The following is a 20,178-nucleotide window of genomic DNA, read 5'->3' on the forward strand; positions in this document are numbered from 1 at the left end:
AGTTTTAAAAACTCACCCTGTTATTTTCCCTTTATCCTTCTAGTTCCCCTTCCGTTTGAAGGTCTGTGCATGAAATGATTACATAAAAACCCTTGCCTAGTTGGCGTTTGCTCACCTACACTGCTATAAATATTTGTCATGTAATGATGGATTATAGGTTTTGGATTGTAGTCCTCTATTGAACAAGGATTTTTTGTTTCAAAATTTTTATGTGCTCATCTCTAGATTAAATGAATACAGTGAGAACAGGGTGAAATTGGCCTGATCTAACTGGGTTAGTCAGAGTTGTGGGAAGAATGCTTCTTATTATTTAGTTGACTGCCTGAGGGTATAGTATGTCAAATTGTAAGTCTGGTCTCCTAGTTATGGGGAGGCCTCTTTCAGGAAGGCCAAAACGGGTGTAGGGAAACAAGAGTGTGAAGGAAAATATTTTAACTTGGTTGAAAAAAATCAAAATCTAGTACTGCATATTCAATAGATAGATGAATCCTCATTTACTGAGCCCAAAGCAAAAGAGTTGGCAACAGTAACTGAGCAGAAGTGACCCAGTAAAAGAACAACTTAGCAGATATCCCTGTCCACGTGTTAAACAAATAAACCCACAATTTCCAAAACAAACCAATAAAGACCATGTCCTTTCTCTTTGTCCTGCCCCACAATTAGAAAAAAAATTGTCATCACTGGTAGGTGAGGTCCAACACCCTGATTATGCAACTTGTTCTGCAGAGGTATACCCCTGCATTCATGTGGGGCTCCAGTGAAGTGAATGGGACTCTTGTGTGAATGGTGGGATCCACTTGCTCAGCAAAGTTGTATTTTAGGGGAGTCCAACTCTCTCTTTTTACATGCCTAACAGATGCTGTGAGAAGTTGTTGGTCAAATGTGTGTACAGTGCTCTAATCATGTTAGGTGATATAAAAGTGTTTATTAGCAATATTGCTTGGGGAAGAATGGTATGATATATTTGGAAAACCCAGTTCTAGAGAATGTCCATGCCTTAATGTTACCCCAACTGAAAGGAGTCCAGGTGAAATTAGGGACTTTTATTTTTAGTACCTGTATTTACTCGTATTGTATCCATATTAAACTTGCATTGTAATCCTCTTCGTAAAGCTCCTTGACGGCAGCCAGTGTGACTAGAGTATAGAATGTTTGGTCCAAAGGTGAATAAGCATGTTGTAATTTTTAGATTGTTACTGAAATCCACTGCAGTGCGTTTCTCTGTTGATGGCCTTCTGATTCAGCCTAGGACTCTTGAGTTAAGCTCAGACTGCAGTGTAGAGAATGTTACTGTCTTTTGTAAGAACTGCATCTAATCATTTATTAAACATATATATTTATTTATTTTTGTACAGAGTCACCTGACGATCTCCGTTGTACTCTGAACAAGAGAAATACACCTTTGTGTTGTCCTGCTTAAAAGCAGGTTTTATATCCCCTTCCCAACATTTTTCGATAGTGTTTGAAATCACCTGATCTCCACTGAAAGATGATATGTGTCAGTTTAATGCACAGTTATAACGTGACACAACTTGTGAGGATCTCTTGTTATACAGCGTATCACAGATGTCACATACATTGTACTTACACTAGACACTGGCATGTTTCTTTGGTAATCCTATACAATGTATAAATATGAGTTCAGTAACAAGTTTCAGTACAAAAAACCCCTTCAAGTTAATTTGGTTCTCTACTTTATATAAACATGGCTTTAGTTTTTCCAACTCAAGATTTTATCAAGCCTCACTGGTGTTTTTCTTAAAGTCCCAGGCCAGCTCCAAGAGTTATGTGACCGCATGAGAATCTCAGTTTTCATTAAAAAACTAAGCTTCTAGCCCTTGTGGTTGTGGAGAAAAGCTTGAAAACATGAAAAGCTCAAAACCCAGAAGTCAGATAAAAAAAGAACTCAATATTTTATTATTTTTTAAAGTCTCAGGATTGTTTGAATGATGGGAGTTAGCAATGTCAAGATCTTAGCTACAGAGACAAATTAGAAAAATGTTAGATTCTGGAAACTATGTACATTCTAGTTATTTCTATAAACACAGTTCTGAGCCAGATTCTGCTCTCTGCAACACAAGTATACTTGAGGGGCAGAAGTTAGCACCATGAGTTTTAAATTTACATCATACTTGATAGTGGTTAAAATTATTACAGAACAAATTATATGATCATTTTAATTTTGGAAATTTCTTCTAACAAGAAAAACTTTGGGCAGTCTGTCACTGTCTAGGCAATAAACTAGCCATCTGAAATTATTTATGGGTAGATTAATGAAGCACTGTAAATATTTAAGTGTGAAAATATAGTTGCAGGCACAATTTAGATTCCAATCTTTAGAAGTGTGGTCTCAAGTGTGCATAATTTTTATACATATGACTTGTTTCTTCTGATGATCTTTGATGAGCCAAAAGAAATTACATTATTTTTGGTTAATTGTTTTGTTGCTGCAACTATTATAATACATGCATTTTTATGGCACTTATTATAACATAAGAAAAAAGCAGGATGATATACTTTTAAGGTTAACTTCTTTTCACTATCAGCTATATTCTTTTCTGGATTGTAAATAATATAGTCCACTTTACTCTGTCATGAATTCTGATTTTGAGATAGAACAACTCCTCATGTACTCCTAATGCCACTATTCTGAATTCCATCTCTGTAAATGAGAGTACAAATAATTAAGCATTTTTTCTTTCATGCCCAGTTTTCTGGTCTCTGTCATTCTCTCTCTCTCACACACATCTTTAAATACAATCTGCAATTATTACTTTAAAAGTTTTAATTAATTGAAATATGTATTGACTTCTATGAGAGCTGCATCTGTTCATCATCTATGAGAAATCAAACCACATGCAGTAGGTGCCTAATTTTAGGCAACCACATTTAGAAACTTTGGCCTCAATTTTGACACAACTTTATTTAAAAAAACCTACTTTTCCCTCTCCAGCCCCTTCATTTTAGGTAAAGATGTAGTTTGGAGATACTGAAAGGAAAAAAATCAGTAAGTTTTTGAAGGATGCTGGTGAGGAAAAAAATAAGAGAGCTTGTATCATTCCATGTTAATAATTTTCACTATCCATGCGGGGGGGGCATGGATCAACGTTCACGTCACACTCCTTGTCAGTACCCAGCCCGGGCTGGGGAAACTAAAGATCCAACCAGTGGATCAAATTTGGTGATGAATCCTTGGTCATGCTCCACCTGAGGCACATTGCGCATATACTAGGAAGACTATCCATACTTTTCCTCTGCAATAGTTCTATGTTGCCCCTGATCAGTTAGTGTAAAACAGGGGTGTCAAATTCATTGGGTGACAAGGGCTGAATTACCTTGTCAGTCCATCTGTCCACTAACTTACCTTTCTGTGCATGTGCATTCCCACTATGACCACCTTCCCTCCCTGCCCTATCTTTTGTGAATTTCTTGCCTTCTCCTTATGGACACTTACACTCCTCTCTTTCTCCACCCCTTTTCCCCACCCAGTTTTGGGCAAGTTGGCTTTCCTCTCTGAGCTTGCTTGCTACCTATCCTTTAGGGTGCTGGTGCTGCAGGCTCAGCAGTGGCAGTCGGCAGCGGAGGAGGAGACTCTCCTCTGATCTCAGAGCAGCAGGAAGCAGTGATTGGTGGGGAGAAGCAGCTGAACCTGCTTCTGTTGGGCTCAGAGGCATCAAGAATGGGGAGGGAGATATTGGGAAGCAGCTTTCTCTTGGAACCAGAGCTGGGGAAGCCCAGGCAGTGGCAGCTGCTCAGGAGATTGCTCAGCTGCCTGTGACCAATTGCAGCTCCCTCTGCAGCTCTTGTAATTCACTTATTCCTTCCTTGCACCCATTTAAAATATGTTTGGCTCATCTCTTCATTCTCCCAGCAGGGGCAGAACTCAAATAGCTCAGTTATAGAGTTGGTTGAAAATTTTATGTTGGAGTGTTTTCCTATCAGAAAATACCAATTTGATTAAATAAAAACTTTTGTTTGAATGTGCTGATTTCATCAAAATATTATATGGGAAATTATCAGAATGTTTCATTTCAATTTGATAATTTTGACTTTTATACTTTATAATAAAAGTCAAAACAACCTTTGGATCTTATCAAAATGAAACATTTCTCTGAAGATGAAATGAAATTTTTTAAAATGTTTTGTTCAATGAAAAATTCTGAATTTCAACTTTCCATTCCATTTTGGGATGAAATAAAATCTGGAACTCTTAGAATTTCTCATGGGATGGGAATTCTGTTTTTCAAGCAGTTATACTCCAGCCTGCGCTTGTTGGCACTGCTACTGCTATACTGATTGCTGGTCACTGATTGGTGAAAGTGGTTGTTCCTGAGTGTAGATGAGGATTAACTCTTGTCCGTGCTACTTTGTGTATCTGTTAGAAGGAATAGCTTGAGTGGGATGTAAGGGTCACTCTTGTCTGCACTCTCTTTCTGTGCATGTTGACTCTGGGAGCTGAGCTGTGATTTTACACATAATAGCTCTTCTCCCTATTACATTGCACAGCCATTAGCTGGCAAGACTGGCTAGCTACACACAGAAAGAAAGTTCTACATCCCTTTCTTTCTTTCTCCTCCCCTTTTATAGGCTACTGTTTTCAAAATTCTGGGATGAGGGCTGCCTGACCCTGCAGCCATTTCTAGTTTTATTCTAGTTTCTCTACCAGTTCTGGTGTCACCCTTCATTTGTTTTAAGCTTTCATGTTCTTCCCCCAGGAAACTTCTTGATTTCTAGCATGTTTTGCTCTAGCATGTTTTCCCTAGTGAACACTAAGACAAAAAAGTGTTCTTTAGTTCCGAGCCATGTCTGACCCTCAGTTTCTCTCAGTGGCAGTTTTTTTTCATTAATCTCTTGCTCCTTATATATTCATTTGTTAAATGTTCATTTTCACAGTTCATTTTCATCTGTGTCTTTCATGATCATTTTCTTATGTTCTTTTACTTTTCATTTCTCTTGCAGTAGCAACCTTATTACTATTTCTCATCTTTTCTTTTATTTCTCCATGGTCATTAATATTGACCTTACAGTTCTAATGTATTATTTTCTCAGAAGAATATCTATTTGTTGGGCTCCCTGAAGTTAACATTAAAAAAAACTTTTAATTTCCCCTCTGATTGACTTCAGTAGAACTATTCATGTACTTACAGCAAACAAGCATGTGCTTAACTTTATCACACTGCAAAATCATATCTAATTTGCATCCTCTGTTGTCCCTAGTTTCTTTCAGATTCACTGGTTTCCACTTTTTATCTCCCAAAAATATCTGAGTTTTAATTATTTTTTATAATTTAGATAAGTTAGTTTCTGTTTTTTCAAAAACAAATATTTTGTTATATTTTTGCCCATATTTTTAATATCAGATTCTTATATCATTTTTCTGTCATGACTGGTATTACTCTATTTTAAATGATTCATGAAAAAATCAGACCAGACATAACACAAATCTTGTTGTATCTCCATAGACAGCTGTTCTTTGCCATTTAAGTCAGTGGGAGCCCTGCACATACTTCCATGAGCAGAATTCAGTTTTTAGTCTTGTTCTTGAGATTCTCAGCTAATTGGCCTCTTGCACATATGTACAGTAATCACTTAGACTACATTGTCCAAAGGGCAGTATTTTGTGCCTTGGAGGTAGCTGATAGAGGTACCCAAAGAGTACATATAAAAATGTGCCATACTTGGATTGTGTTCCATGGTAATCTATAAAATAAGAGGTAGAATGAGAAGACTCATAATCAAAATAGGAGGCAAAGTAATTACAACTAAATAACTGTATAGTTCTCAAAACTATGCTAGGTATTTGCAAACAAATGAGAAGATTCTCTCCTTGCCTTGCAGACTTTACAATCTAATCTGATTTAATCATGATGATCTGTTTGGGGCTTTGGGGGGCTGTTGGTTTATATATGCAATAAACTAAATATTGGTCTTTGCTTCATTATTTCCACAATAATTTTGAGAATGAACAATCATAATGTAGTTAATCTGCTATTCTTTCTTGTTTCATGTGGCCCTCCAGTGCAAAAATCATTATCAGCCATTTGAGATGAGATGATGATCAGCAAATTCAAGTGCAGTAGGGCCAGGGACAAAACAAGAGAAAAGATTATCAGAAGCTCAGGACTGTGCTTTTGATTCAAACGTTGGCTTTGGTTCTATTTCAGAAGTCTTGGTTTATACCACACTGACACAAACTTGGCAAAAGTCTCTAGCTGTCAGGGACAGCTCTAGGTAGTTTGCCACCCCAAGCACGGCAGGCAGGCTGCCTTCGGTGGCTTGCCTGCGGGAGGTCCCTGGTCCCGCGGATTCAGCGACAGCCTGCAGGAGGTCCGCTGAAGCCGCGGGACCAGCGGACCCTCCACAGGCATGCCGCTGAAGGCACCCTGCCTGCCGCCCTTGCGGCGACTGGCAGAGTGCCCCCAGTGGCTTGCCGCCCCAGGCATGCGCTTGGTTTACTGATGCCTGGAGCCGCCCCTGCTAGCTCTTCTCCTTCCATGCTGGTTTGTGAGCAGTACATTTCAAAATGCTAAAGGTGAACTCCTGACTCTAGTGAAGTCAATGGCAAAACTCCCATTGACTTCAGTGGGGCCAGGATTTCACCCAGACTACAAGCTGTAAGGGTACTTCCTTTGTTTCCCAAGAGCTCCCCAGCCTGTGTTCTGGTCACCACAGCCCCCTTTAGCATTTACTTTTGTAACATACTCTTCTTTTAAGCTGTTGAGCCTATTTAGGCTCAGCTCACCAAATCTGTTGCCTCTGAATCCTGTCTGGGAATTAACACCCTAAAATCCAAGTCCAGTATCTGTCTCTGTAGGGCCTCCTCGGTGCAGGACCCTTCTCTATAATCAGCTATCCCACCATTGCTACTCCTGATGGAACTGTGGCCACGTCCAGACTAGGGGAGGAAAATCGATCTTAGATACGCAACTTCAGCTATGTGAATAACGTAGCTGAAGTCGAATTTCTAAGATCGAGTTACTCACCCGTCCAGACGGCGTGGGATCGATATCCGCGGCTCTCCGTGTCGATTCCGGAACTCCGTTCAGGTTGATGGAGTTCCGGAATCGATGTAAGCGCGCTCGGGGATCGATACATCGCGTCCAGACTAGACGCGATATATCGATCCCCGAGCAATCGATTTTAACCCGCCGATACAGCGGGTTAGTCTGGATGTGGGCTGAATTGGCATTAGCAACGTTAGGAAAATGTTGCCAAAATTCCTGGTGGAGATACAGCCTAGGATCATGTTTACAGTGGGAAAATGTATTAGACATTTTAATTAGTATATTAATAAATATGATTTTACTTTGATTATAACCATAGGGTTGCCAACTCTCCAGGATTTTCCTGGAGTCTCCAAGAATTAAAGATAAATCTTTAATTAAAGAGATCTCCACTAATTTGTCCAACCAAAGTTGGCAACCCTATGTAACCATGATAGTAATGTTTTAAAAACTTATTAAGTGGCCATGGATAACTCTAGGGTAGGTTAAGCACAATGACTAACATGTTTTTTTAAACATGACTTGTCTATTTTTACACTAGGGGTGAAATCATGTTTAACATCAGGCTAGATAAACATTAGTTAAATGCTTGTAACAAGATACATGTTCCTAATGTAGACATGGCCTAGGTGGGATATGTCAAAACTTTTCCCTTCTTCTCTGAGCTCCATTGCTTATTGGGGAGCCGTCCTATATTAAACATTTACAATGTAAAGTCAATGCTCTTTAACAATTTTTTATTTTTTTTAAATGTATACTGTATAGATCTTTCTTCCTCTGTGTGGGAAATGCATCTACTGTTAAAAATCAGCTCTCTAGACTTTTCAGCCTCTAATCTCTCCATGTAATTTTGACAGTACCGTCTCAGGCACCTGAAAGTAATAGTTACGAAGCTGAATTCACCCTTGATGTAAGCTGGCACAACTCTCCATGTAATCAGTGGATGTTGTGTCAGCTTACGCAACGGCTGAATTTGGCCCTCCCTATTTTATTTTCTCCAAAGATGATATAGAGTATAGTGTGTAATTGCCATGTCCAAGGCCTACTTTTGAAACAGAAGGGGTAGCTCTGTGATGAGTGATAAGCTATTGCTAAGCCTATGTTGTTTCTGTGAAGTATGCTTCAGCAACTTCAGTGCAGAGTTGACATTCGCATCACTCCCCATATTGAAAAGCAGTTAGAGTCCAGAGTTTTAAATACAGATTGCGTGGTGCACAGATGGATAGTGCACATCATGGACTTCTTTGGTTTTCAGTGGTGGTTCATCTGTTAAATTCTAATTCTTGTAGTTTCTCACAATATTTAGGAGATATTTTAAATAATAGAAAAAATCTGTCCAAGCCTTTTGGCATTCTCTCAAATAAGAAACCATGGAGTCAGGTCTTTGAGAATTCACAAGTGGGCACTGCAGAAGTAATTTATAAGCATAGTATTGGCCCTCCACAGGTTTAATGACACACCTACCCTCTTTACACAGTGGGTTACAAAAAAGTGGCATGTTACAGGTCATTATTTCCTAAGGCCTTTAGACTTTTTTTTTATATAGGTCAAGAAACTTTCTGCAAAGCTAAAAAAATGCCCAGAAGTGTCTTTGTACAGGGGTGATTTAAATGCTAGTCACATAACAACAGAAAGTCTATTGGACAAATAACTGAACTTAAACTTTGATTTTTTTCTGAGTCCTTATACCCATGCTTTGATCTGAGTAACTTATCAACCCAAAGACAGTTTAGTTCCGAAAGAAACAACATCACACTTCTGTATTTACTTATGAGAACTTTTTTTTAAAATCAGGCAAAGTTTTAAGACCAACAGTGATGGCAGTTTACTTTCCCACTAGCTTTTTATATATCTTAGATTAATACCTTTTCCTCCCTCTCAGCAACAGCTGTTTTGTGCTTTGCTGAATCAGTGTGTCTTTGGTGAGTAGTAGCTCAGAAATGGAGACTGTTGTTCCCAGCAAATACACTAATCCTCACATGGAGTTTGTAATGTATGCAGCATGTCATATTTTCATCTGCCTTGAGATGCAGCCAATAACAATTTCATGTGGATGCTTCTTTGTTTGTGTGTGTGTGTGTGTGTATGTGTGTGTGTGTGTGTGGTTAAATGTGAGTTTCTGATAGGAGCCTCTCTCAGCAGTGAATACGCTGCAGCTACTTCATTCATTTTGATATTCCTGTGCCAGCTTCTCTTAACACCCCCCAGTATATGGGGAATACAAAGGCATGTCTGGAATGGGAGGTGGACAAAAGGGGGCCATTTCTCTTGGTCCTCTACTGGTGTAATGTGACTGCATGCTAGTGGCCGAAGTTGGAGTACACCCCCTATTGCTCTAACTTCTGCTGGGGCAAGGTGGCTGACAATCATGGAACCACAATTGGCTCCCTGTTTCATCCCCACACACCCACACCCTCTATATCTGAGCTCTCTGCTAGAACGAACTGAAGAACTGAGCCTATTGTGGCTTGACAAAAATGAAGTAAAGTACTTTGTTTACAGGTGGCTCATTTGGGAAATATTAACATACTCAAACATGTACTTGCCCCCGGGTACTGCCGGACTTACCAGTACTGTCGGAGTCCTGAGGGGGGCATGGCCTCATCTGGAAGAGGCGTGGCGTCTCAAGATTTAAAGGCCCTGGGAACCAGCTGTGGCTGGGAGACCTAGGGCCTTTAAATCAACCAGGGGCTTCCAGCTGCAGAGGTGGCTGGGAACCCCCCGGGGCTTAGGGGCAAATTAAAGGGCCTGGGGCTTTGGCCGCCAGGGGGAACCCCGAGCTTTGCGGGGCTGGGGCAGGGATTTAAAGGGCCTAGAGCTCCTGCCGCTGAGGGAAGCCCAGAGCCCTTTAAATCCTGGCCCCAGCCCGGCTGCCAGAGCTGTGGCCGGGATTCAAAGGGCTCTGGGCCACCCGCAGCCACGGGGAGCTTTGAGCCCTTTAAATCCCTGCCCCAGCCCAGCCACCGGAGCCGCGGCCGGGATTTAAAGGGCTCTGGGCTGCCTGCAGCTGCCGGGAGCTCTGAGCCCTTTAAATCCCAGATGCGGCAGGGATTCAAAGGGCTCTGGGCTGCCCGTAGTGGTGGGGGGCTCTGAGCCCTTTAAATCTCAGCTGCGGCTGGGATTTAAAGGGCTCAGGGCTGCCCACAGCCCTGGGCAGCCCAGAGCCCTTTCAGTCCCCGCCGTGGAAGTCAATGTGGTCCAGCACGGCGTACTGGCTCTTGCTGGTACGCCGGACTGGACCGGCTTACTTTCACCTCTGACTGTATGTAATGTGTATGTGTATGAATGTGTCACAAACAATGCAACTGCAGCCTGCCAGTGACCAGCAGTGACCCCAGAACTAGCCCCTGTGGGCTGTTGCCTGCAGAGAGTCAGCAGGTGCCACTGGGCTGGGTCTGCCAAGGAGTAAATAACCAAGGCAAAACCACAGCCAGGAAGGGAGCCGGGGGTGGGAGGGAGGGGAAGTCAGGAGTGAATGAAGGACAACTGAATAGCCTTCATGAAATATACAAGATATTTAGAGAAAGTGTTGTCAATTTCAGCCTCTGCACTCTGCAGGCAGGACAAAACAGAAAGAGATCTGAGATTGCACCCAATGTCCTAAGGACATTTCATGTGTTTAAATCAATATATAAAGAGGGTGGACTGGAATGAAAACTACTATTTCTTTCAAAGGAGGCACAATAATTTCCTTGAATATTCAGTTTTCCCCTCCAATCCCTTTGTGGTTTTGTCTATGGGGGGTATTTGCTTTCGCTGTGAATCTTTAGTTGCTTTGGCAAAATTGCTTTGCCCAAAATAAACCCTAATCATCGTGACACATCTTTCCACCATGTTCTTCATGTTTTTTGTGTTGTTTTTTTTTAAAAAGTAATATTTCAAAGAGGATCTGCAGGCAGTTTGGACATCACAACCATGATCCTCTGCTGGGGAGGGAATGGGATAGATTTGAACTTGGAAATGGTTCCTGATTTTGATTGTGTTTAGGAGATCCCCTCATCCCCGGGGAAGAAAAGAACTGCCCCTGCCATGGTCACACACACCCAACAACAACTGGGAGTGAAATTAACAGGTTCCTAACTCTGGGCACTGAATTGCACAGGGAACAGCTGAGTTTAAACTGTTCTTTTGCAGGCAGCAGCAGCAGGCATCTCAGCCAGTGTCCATACTGCAAGCTAGAGCCTAGAGGAGAAACCCTGCTGGGGGTGGTGGGGGGGAAGAATGCAGAGCCTTGTCTGCAGCCTGGCTGGAGGAGCAGGAGGGAGGAGCCGAGAAACCAATGTGACAGTGACTTTTCCCCTTCCACCTGCTTATATTAGCTCTGGATTTAAGCTGTGCAGCCAAATGCTTGTATTTGTTGTATATATTAGTACTGGAGAGATCCCCTTATCCTGGGGGCAGAAAAGGACTGCCCCTGCCATGGTCAAACACACCTTCCCCTGAACCCCCTCCCCCCAGCTACTGTGAGTGAAATTAACAAGGATACCAGAAACCTAGCCCTGGGGGCTGAACCATCAGGGAACAGCTGAGTTTAAACTATTCTTATACAGGGAGCAGGCTTCTCCCTCCCTCCCTCAGTCAGTCTCCTTTTCTTACCGGTCCTCCATACTAGCCCGTACCAGCTTACTTTCACCTCTGCCCCCGGGAGTTAAGATGAACGGTGTGGAGGGGTGGAAGGGTCTGAAAAAGGGATATGAAATGCAGGATGTTTGAAACTGTATTGGAAGCTACTGACTTCAGGCAAGTCATTTTACTTGGAAGGTTTCAGGGTCACCAACAGCATCTGTGTCAATTTTAAGACAGCTGATTTGTCTGAAAAGAAACGGCTTCTTTCAGTGAATGACAGGAGATAAGAATCCAGCATGGCAAGGAAGTGGCTGATGATGGGAGTAGTAAGAAAATTTAAATCAGACTTAGAAAAAAAGTAACATTAAAAAAATCACTGAAACCTATAACCAGCATATTTAAAGATATTGGCTGAAGAGTTCTCTAAGGAAGTAATATTTATATTGAACAAATCTTGGAACCCTGGGGAAGTTCCAGAGGCCTGGAAAAAAGCTAATGTTGTGCCAACATTTAAAAAGAGTAAAAAGAATGACCTGGGTAAATATAGGCTGATTAGCCTGACACTGATCCCAGGCAAAATAGATCCATGTAGGTCACCCTTACAGAATCAGGGACTGTACTTTGCAAAGCAGTGACTGTGAAAGTAACTTGGGGACCATGATGGATAACTAGTTGAACATGAGATCCAAATGCCATGCGGTGGTTAAGAGACATAACATAATCCTTGGATTTATAAACCTGGGAATATCAAATAGAAAAAGAGAAATGGTATTACCACTGCATATGGTATTAATAAGATCACTGCTGGAGTAACTGTGTCCAGTTCTGGTGTCCACACTTTCAAAAAAGATGTTGACAAATTAGAAAGTGTTCAGAAAAGAACTACAATATTAATTTAAAAAATCTGCCGTATAGTGAGACTAGTTTAGCTATGAGAAGTGACTGATCACAATCTTTAAGTGCCTAATATTAGAGGACTGTATCTAATAAAGGGCTGCTTAATCTAGCAGAAAAAGATGCAATGAGATCTAATGGCTGGAAGCTGAAACTAGACAAATTCAGACTAGAAATAAGGTGCAATTTTTAAACAGTGAGGGTTATTATGTGTTGCAGCAGGTTGCCTAGGGATAGGGTGGATTCTCCGTCACTTGAAGTCTTTAAATCAAGACTGGATGTCTTTCTACAAGATATGCTGTAGCTATGGGCTTGATGCAGAATTCAGTTGGTGAAATTCCGTGGCCTGTGCTATGCAGATAGAAGAGACGGTCATAGTGGTTCCTCCTGGCCTTAAAATATTGGCATGTTATATACAGCAGGGAAACAGACTGGGCTTTTGGATGATAGAATGATCAGTAGCTAAGGGTAGAGGGAACTACGTGGTTGTTGGTTCCAACTCCCTACCTCAGAAAGGAAGGATCTTGCACACTGCTTTTCATTTACTTGTCTCAGTTGGAATACAACTAATGAACACTGTTTCCTCTGCCTCTCCCCAAACCACATGAATTCCTTCATGCAGGGAAGGTAGGATGGGGAGGCTATCAATAGAGTGTCTTGCTCACCTTAAATCAACCATTACTTGAGACTACAGGATCAGGCCAGCCAGGCAATTATCTAGAAATGCAAATATCTTTATTGGCCTAAGCAGCTCCCAGGTTGTCCATTCCTAAGGCCAGCTTTAGCTTGATTAATTTTTTCCCAGGAAAGGGGAAATGGTTTCCATCTGATGATTATTCATAACTTTATTTTGGAATCTGAAATGGAGGATAATTGGCTTTTTTTCTCCCTTTTAGGGCACCAATGCCTCTGCTCTGGAAAAAGACATTGGTCCAGAGCAGTTTCCAATCAATGAACACTACTTTGGGTTGGTCAATGTAAGTACCATTTCTGTAAGGTGAACTGTATACTGTTTTATATTGAGCAGTTGTGATAAGAACCGTATAGACTCTTTTATGGTTTGATGCTGCTTTAATTTCAATGACCTCCAGTGCAACACTGATTTAAGCCTAGAATTTGGGAGGGTGCTCCTAGTGTTCCAGGGGAAATTTTAGGTAATATGTTGAGAGTTGGTTGCACCTAAGTCAAACATTTTAGGACATCTACCATTTGAGGAGATCAGTTTAGTGAAATCTGAGGAGTTTTAACATTTTATAAACCACTTCTTTCCCTGACCCCAAGTAAAATTAAATAATATCTTTTTCTAGCTATAAAACCCCACTTTGATATTTACCTTTTTAAATCAAGATGCATGAAGTTAATGGGAATGGAGTATTTACATGGTTAAAATTTGGCATATGCTTAGGTGTATCAGTCAAAAAGCATTATTCACCTAATGGAGAGCGGATGAGCGCAAGCATCCAGTCTAAAGGGTGTTTTTCATGTCCTGAATGAAACCGATTTAAGTTCTGTTCCTATTGCAGTCACTGGGAGTTCTGCCATTGATTTCAGTGGGAACAGGAGTGGGCCATTCCAGAGCATATTGGTTTATAGGAACTCTTATCAAAGATGCGCTCATTGCAGTGAATACCTTTTAAATTATGGCCCTACATTTGGAGCTTTTCTTTTCAGTCCTAGTCAGTTAAGACATTTTAATATTTATACTTTTTTTTTTGCTAAGTGACAGTCAGTAAATGGCACCGAACCTATATTCAGTCAACATCTGTGTAGTAATTGATGGGGTATTCTACTGGAGATGCAGATTGCAGAGGCTGGATGAAGTGATTAGTTTATACTACCTTGCACAATGATTCAGGGCATTTTTGCTTTTACATTGGCAGTTTGGGAACACCTGCTACTGTAACTCTGTGCTGCAGGCATTGTATTTTTGCCGGCCATTTCGGGAGAATGTGTTGGCATACAAGGCCCAACAGAAAAAGAAGGAAAACCTCTTGACATGCCTGGCAGACCTTTTCCACAGTATTGCTACTCAGAAAAAAAAAGTTGGAGTGATTCCACCAAAGAAGTTCATTTCAAGGTTACGAAAGGAGAATGGTGAGTGCAAACTCTGATTCTTTTCAGAGACTCATGTAATGCCTAGGAAAGTAAAAACATTGAACAGTGTGGTCAGATTAATCAAAGAATCAGGTTAGATTTGTAATAAGCTTTTAATGCTTTGTTTCCTAAATATTAATTATTTAGTGTATACATATACGTATGTGTGTTGTAGTTGGCAATAACTATACTAGGATTTGCAATTAAGGGCCAAATCTTTTATGGGTGCACTGCTCTATTGATATTTCCACTGCACAGAGGGGCAGGCTGTAGAAAGCCAGCAGCAGGCAGTTGGGTCTGGATGAGGGGCTTTGCATGGCTTTCTATACAGTACCATGGAGATGGATATTTTGGGCAGCTGGAAGAGTGAATGAGGTGTGACCAGTCGGTTTGTGGATAGTACAGATCCACTAGCCCAAAACATCCTGGGGTTCAGTATTAGCACACATGCAGTGAGCTACATCTGCAGCTCCTCCCATTCCCAGAAATAGTGACTTCACAGGAGCAACGGTGCCCATTCCATGTGGGGAGATTCCCCTCTAAGGGCATCAGAGGAGGAGGCAGTCTTGGTAACACAGCTTCATTCTGCATGGGAGCCATCTCAGTGGGTGTGGCCCAAGAGACAGTGCAAAGGGTCTACATACAGATAGCCCTGTGCCTCTGATGGAACTCCCTGGGAAGGGATTCACATGTATCTTGGCTGGAAGGGTTGTAGGAGATAAAAATACATGTGTTTAGGGAACAGAAGTTCCTGCATCTTCGACAGAGAGTGGGATGGGGCAAACCAAGCTGCTGATGGAAATATTGAAAAAAACCCACACCTTTTTGTGTCAGACTCTCCCACCCTCAATCCTCACCCATGTGTTTTATTGCCCCAATTAAGCACATTCCTAACATAGAGCACATAGTCAGTGGGATTACTCACAAACTTAAATTAGGCAGTATGTTCCTGAATTGGGACTTGTACTTCTATTTGAGAGCAGAACCTGAATTTAAGTATATCCTTTCCTGCATAGAGCAAAGGAACTTTAGAAAGATACAGTTCTTCTTCTCTCCTTTGCAGATCTCTTTGACAACTACATGCAGCAAGATGCACATGAATTTTTAAATTACTTGCTAAACACCATTGCAGACATCCTGCAGGAAGAGAAGAAGCAGGAAAAGCAAAATGGGAAACTAAAAAATGGAAACATGAATGAAGCTGAAGAGAACAATAAACAAGAACTCACCTGGGTGCATGAGATTTTTCAGGGAACACTGACTAACGAAACTAGATGTTTGAACTGTGAAACCGTAAGCATTGGGGTGGTTGATATTTTTACACACTAATAGATATGTATAAATATGCAAATCTATTCTGCCACCTGAGAAATGTGGATATTCCTGTATAACTTCACTTCTTGAAGTGACTATATTATTTTCCAAAAATACATTTTTGTAAACATAACTTGACTAACCTGTCCCAAACTTTGCAGTTATATGATTAGACACCTCATTAACTAATCTGATATACCCTTTTCATTCAAGCCATCTTATTTATAAACAGTTAAGTATATATAGATGCTGCTGCAACTATGGACAATGAATTTGCCTCATTATTCCATGAGTTAGGGATAACTACATAACCAACAAGTGGCAAAGTTAAGATCAAATTGTGCTAATTCATCCCTAAGAATGCCATTAACGTTCAAAGTATTTGCTAACAACACACTGTACATTATCATGTTCTTTTCCAGTATTTAAAAGAATGTCAACTTGAAAACTCTTCATTTTGAAAAATGAGTATGAGTAGTTCCACCTAGTATACCTGAGAGAGAGTTCCCTGCCAATTTTTGTTGTTTTTCAATCACACTTTCCTATTTAAAAAATATTTTTCTCTCCTTTGTTGCTGTGTGAAAGACCCATGCAAACAACAGGGAACCTGGCTATTCTGGGAGAACAGTTGAAATTGATATAAAGTGCAGTCAAATGCATAGAGAACCAGATTCAGTTGCCCCTGCTGCTGTAGAGTAGTGTTGTACTCCACAAAAAGTCTTGACCTAATAAGACTACTTGCAGAGTAACAATATCAGAACCTTGCCCAAAGTGAAAAAACAATGGGAAAAATTGGAAAGCAGTATTTTGCTCTAATGTATTTCAGTTATAATAACCCTAGTAACAATAGTAGGTTAAAAGAAAACCCAACGGCTGGTTTTTAAATTGACAATGTCCCTTTAAACTTTTGAGATGAAATCCTAAATTTATATTCAGTGTTTACTCAGGGAAATTCCCACTGAAGCCAGGATTTTGCCCTAACTAGCTGAGCAGAGCTGCTAAATACCTTATTTGTAAAATCTTACAGTGGGTCAGGCCATTGAGAGAAATTTGGGGCCCTGGAACATCATGTTCACTGGGGTCCCACCCCCTCCCATTTCTTTTTATTTACACAGATGTTACAGATGTTTTGAAGGGTCTCCTGAGCTTAGGATCCTGGTACAATTGTCCCCCTTACCCTCATCCCTGTTGTCAGCGCTGCAGTTGGTCCAAGGTTTGGTGGAAAAATTAACTTCTGAAGATTCCTGTTGTTGTTATAGGAAAGTTGATCTTATAGTTTCCTGTGATTGCAGGAAAAATCTATTCGTACACTTTTCCAGTTTGTATTATGTAACTATTTATTTATTTATTGTCTCATACTTTTTGGAAAGCAATAGGATGGATTAAAAGATGTGGTACAAGTATACAATCTACAGAGAGTTATTCAGATACAGGCCGTCTTATTCTTACTTATGAATACAGATTTAATCCACTCTTCCAGTTAATTTTAGTACAGTATACGTCACTCTACTTCCAGATCAACAGGTTCCTCCCCACCCCCCAGTCTCTCTGATGGTTTGAAACTGCACCCATTGAAACGAATGGCGAAATTCCAAGTGACTTCAGTGGTAACAGAATCAAGCCAGAAGACTATCTACGTGCATTTTTAAAATTTGATAAGCCAGACAGAATTTGCTCTTAGTTCCAGCAGCAGAGACAAAATGTTCTCTGAAATTTTGTTCCTCTGTCTTTTGAATTCTAGCTGTGTGTTTATACTACGGGCAGTTGTTGAAGAGTCCTGTGATTTCCTGTCATTTTGCATGGAGTTATATTACAGAGGGGATTTTTGTTTGAAGAGTTTCTGTTAGTTTTATTTGGACATATTTTATGGCTACCCACATCTTTTGAGAATATCAAAATTCATCCCAAAACATGTTCCTATGGGTTCAGGGCTGACATCAGCTGGATTCACCATGTCTGCTGGGTTGGTGATTACTTTAAAGATGGGCCCAAACCAGAACATTGATTCCAGAACCCCTTGAATTTTGTGGATCTGAATCAGAGCTCAGATCCAACTCTGTGATATGGATCCACAGCAGAATACAGGATCCAACCCGCTCCAACTTTGGAGAAGTTTGGATCCAGATCTAGATTTGAACTTTGCTTCTCAGTTCCATCTCAAGTTATTCTAATAAGATACAGACTCACATGGAGTTACTAACAGCTTAGAGTATTTAATCGGTGTGCACAATTTTTTTTTTAAATGAACAGGATTTGATTTTCATGAAGTTAGCCAAAATCAGTTCATGTGGCAATGTTGCTTCAAACTCAGTTTCTTTCAGAGCTGCCTAATAAATGGCTGCATTTATGGATTTTAAAGATTTCCCTCAGACACCAGCCTAAACCTCTTGTACTTATAATGAAATAAGAGGCTAAAGCATGAATATTGGAGACCAGTGGAAAAGAGCATATTTTCAATCATAAATATGTGATGTGTTTGCATACTGAAGAACCTCTGTGGTTGCTGATCTGGGATGAATCAAAGGCCGGGAGGGGGGTCTTTTTCTTATTTGTAATAAACTTAGATCCTAGGAAGATTTATTCATGTCTTTCATTCTCAAGACTCTTCTAAGACATATTCTGTGTTAATTGGCGATGGATCCCAATTAAAACCTAAGGCCTGAACATTCCTAAATTTGGGAGAAGTCTGGATCTCAATTCAGATTTCTCAGCTGGCAATTCTAAAATAGGTTAAACTAAAACTATGGCCCTAAACACCTCCTTCTCCAAGAATTTCCCCAAATTTGAATCCTGTAATTGCCTGAAACTCTTTAAGATGGCCTATAAGGGACATGAGTAGAGCAGGGCAGAGAACAGAAATTCCATTTTGCAGAGCATTGTGACATTTCAATTTTTGTTTTCATTTGGCTGGAATGAAACCTGATCATGTAAAATTATGTGTGAAAGAAAATGACAGGGGAAAAATTGTTTGAGCTTGATCAAATATGTTAGCACAATTACAGGATTCATTTCATTTCAATTTTAATTTCACTGTATGGTATAATGCAAAATTTAAAAACAAAACAAAGTAGTTGTAAAGGAAAAATTGAAAATTTTCATTAAAAATATTGAAATTAAATGGGACATTTCAATATTGTTAGAACTGCCTCCCTCCCCTTTTTTTAATCTGAAATAAAATTTTGATGAAATGGGCATGATTTTGTAAAGCATGTCACTTTCTACAGAACTGCATTCTCTGAGGGAAAACTATTTTACTGAATTTTTTCCAACTAGATCTTGATAGAAGGATAAAGTTAAAAAATTTGGTACAAAACTAGAAATTTGGTACAAAAATGCGATGCTTACCTCCCTGATTGTCCGTGAAGATGAAAGAACACAAAACCAAATGGTATCCATTTTGGTGAATATGATATTTCTCCATGCATGTCCATTCTTGATTTATACCAACCACTGCACTTTCATTGCAGTCCTGGCCACAAGGGTGAATATAATTATGTAAATCTTTAGCTGTGCGCATATAATGCAGTATATTATAATGTCGCAAGTAAGCTCTGGAACAATGTGCACTTAAATTTAAAACTGGCAAAAGTATTTTCATATTGTTTTAAAATTCACCATAGAACAATATGTATAAATTCTAGGTGCATCTCTAGGGGAAAGAGGTGAAACACCTAGGGCTGGTCTACACTGTGCAATTAGATGGATGTAAGGCAGCTTATGTCAACCTAATTATCTCAGTGTCTACACTACAACCTTGCTCTCACCAGTGTAAGTGCCCTACTACACCAACATCATAACTCCACCTCCACAAGAAGCATAAGGCTTATGTCAGTGTAGTTAGAGCAACACAATGTCTGCATAGACAGTGTGTCCCTTACATGGGCTTGTCAATTTCAAGGCAGGAAAACCCCAGGTGGCTTCCCTCAGCTCCTGGTGGGGAAGGGAGAGGGAGAGGCATGGCGAGAAGTCCTGGGCAGCTTCCCCCATGCTCTGTGCAGGGAATGGGGGGCAGGATGAGAGCCTGTGGGGCTGGTCTCTCAGCTCCTGACACTGCCCTTAGGTTGGTGAAAGTGCTCGTGGTGAGCATGCACACCACTGACCCAAGGAGGGTAGTGTAGACATGCACCACCGCAGTAATTACTAATATAGGTCGACTTAGCTTTGTCGTGTAGACACACCCTTATTTTTTATATTTACATCAGTTATTTTTCACTCTCCTGCTTCTCTCATAAGCATCTGAAAACCACAAATGAACTAAAATTTGGCCGCTCCAAAAATGCGGTGGTGAAAAGCCAGGCCATTTTAA

General features: G+C 40.5%; 1 protein-coding gene across 2 annotated transcripts in view; it reads left to right on the top strand.

Annotated features, from left to right (window-relative positions):
- Nucleotides 1–20,178, top strand: part of USP46 (ubiquitin specific peptidase 46) — a 32,282-nt gene that overhangs the window by 3,203 nt on the left and 8,901 nt on the right. For both annotated transcript variants that reach the window (XM_050947873.1, XM_050947874.1), the window contains 3 exons: nt 13,361–13,441; nt 14,345–14,558; nt 15,622–15,851. In XM_050947873.1, the coding sequence (XP_050803830.1) occupies nt 13,361–13,441; nt 14,345–14,558; nt 15,622–15,851 (525 nt within the window). The remainder of the gene's footprint in view (nt 1–13,360; nt 13,442–14,344; nt 14,559–15,621; nt 15,852–20,178) is intronic.

This window comes from Gopherus flavomarginatus, chromosome 3 (assembly GCF_025201925.1).
Source record: "Gopherus flavomarginatus isolate rGopFla2 chromosome 3, rGopFla2.mat.asm, whole genome shotgun sequence".
In the NCBI taxonomy this organism is placed as follows: domain Eukaryota; kingdom Metazoa; phylum Chordata; order Testudines; family Testudinidae; genus Gopherus; species Gopherus flavomarginatus.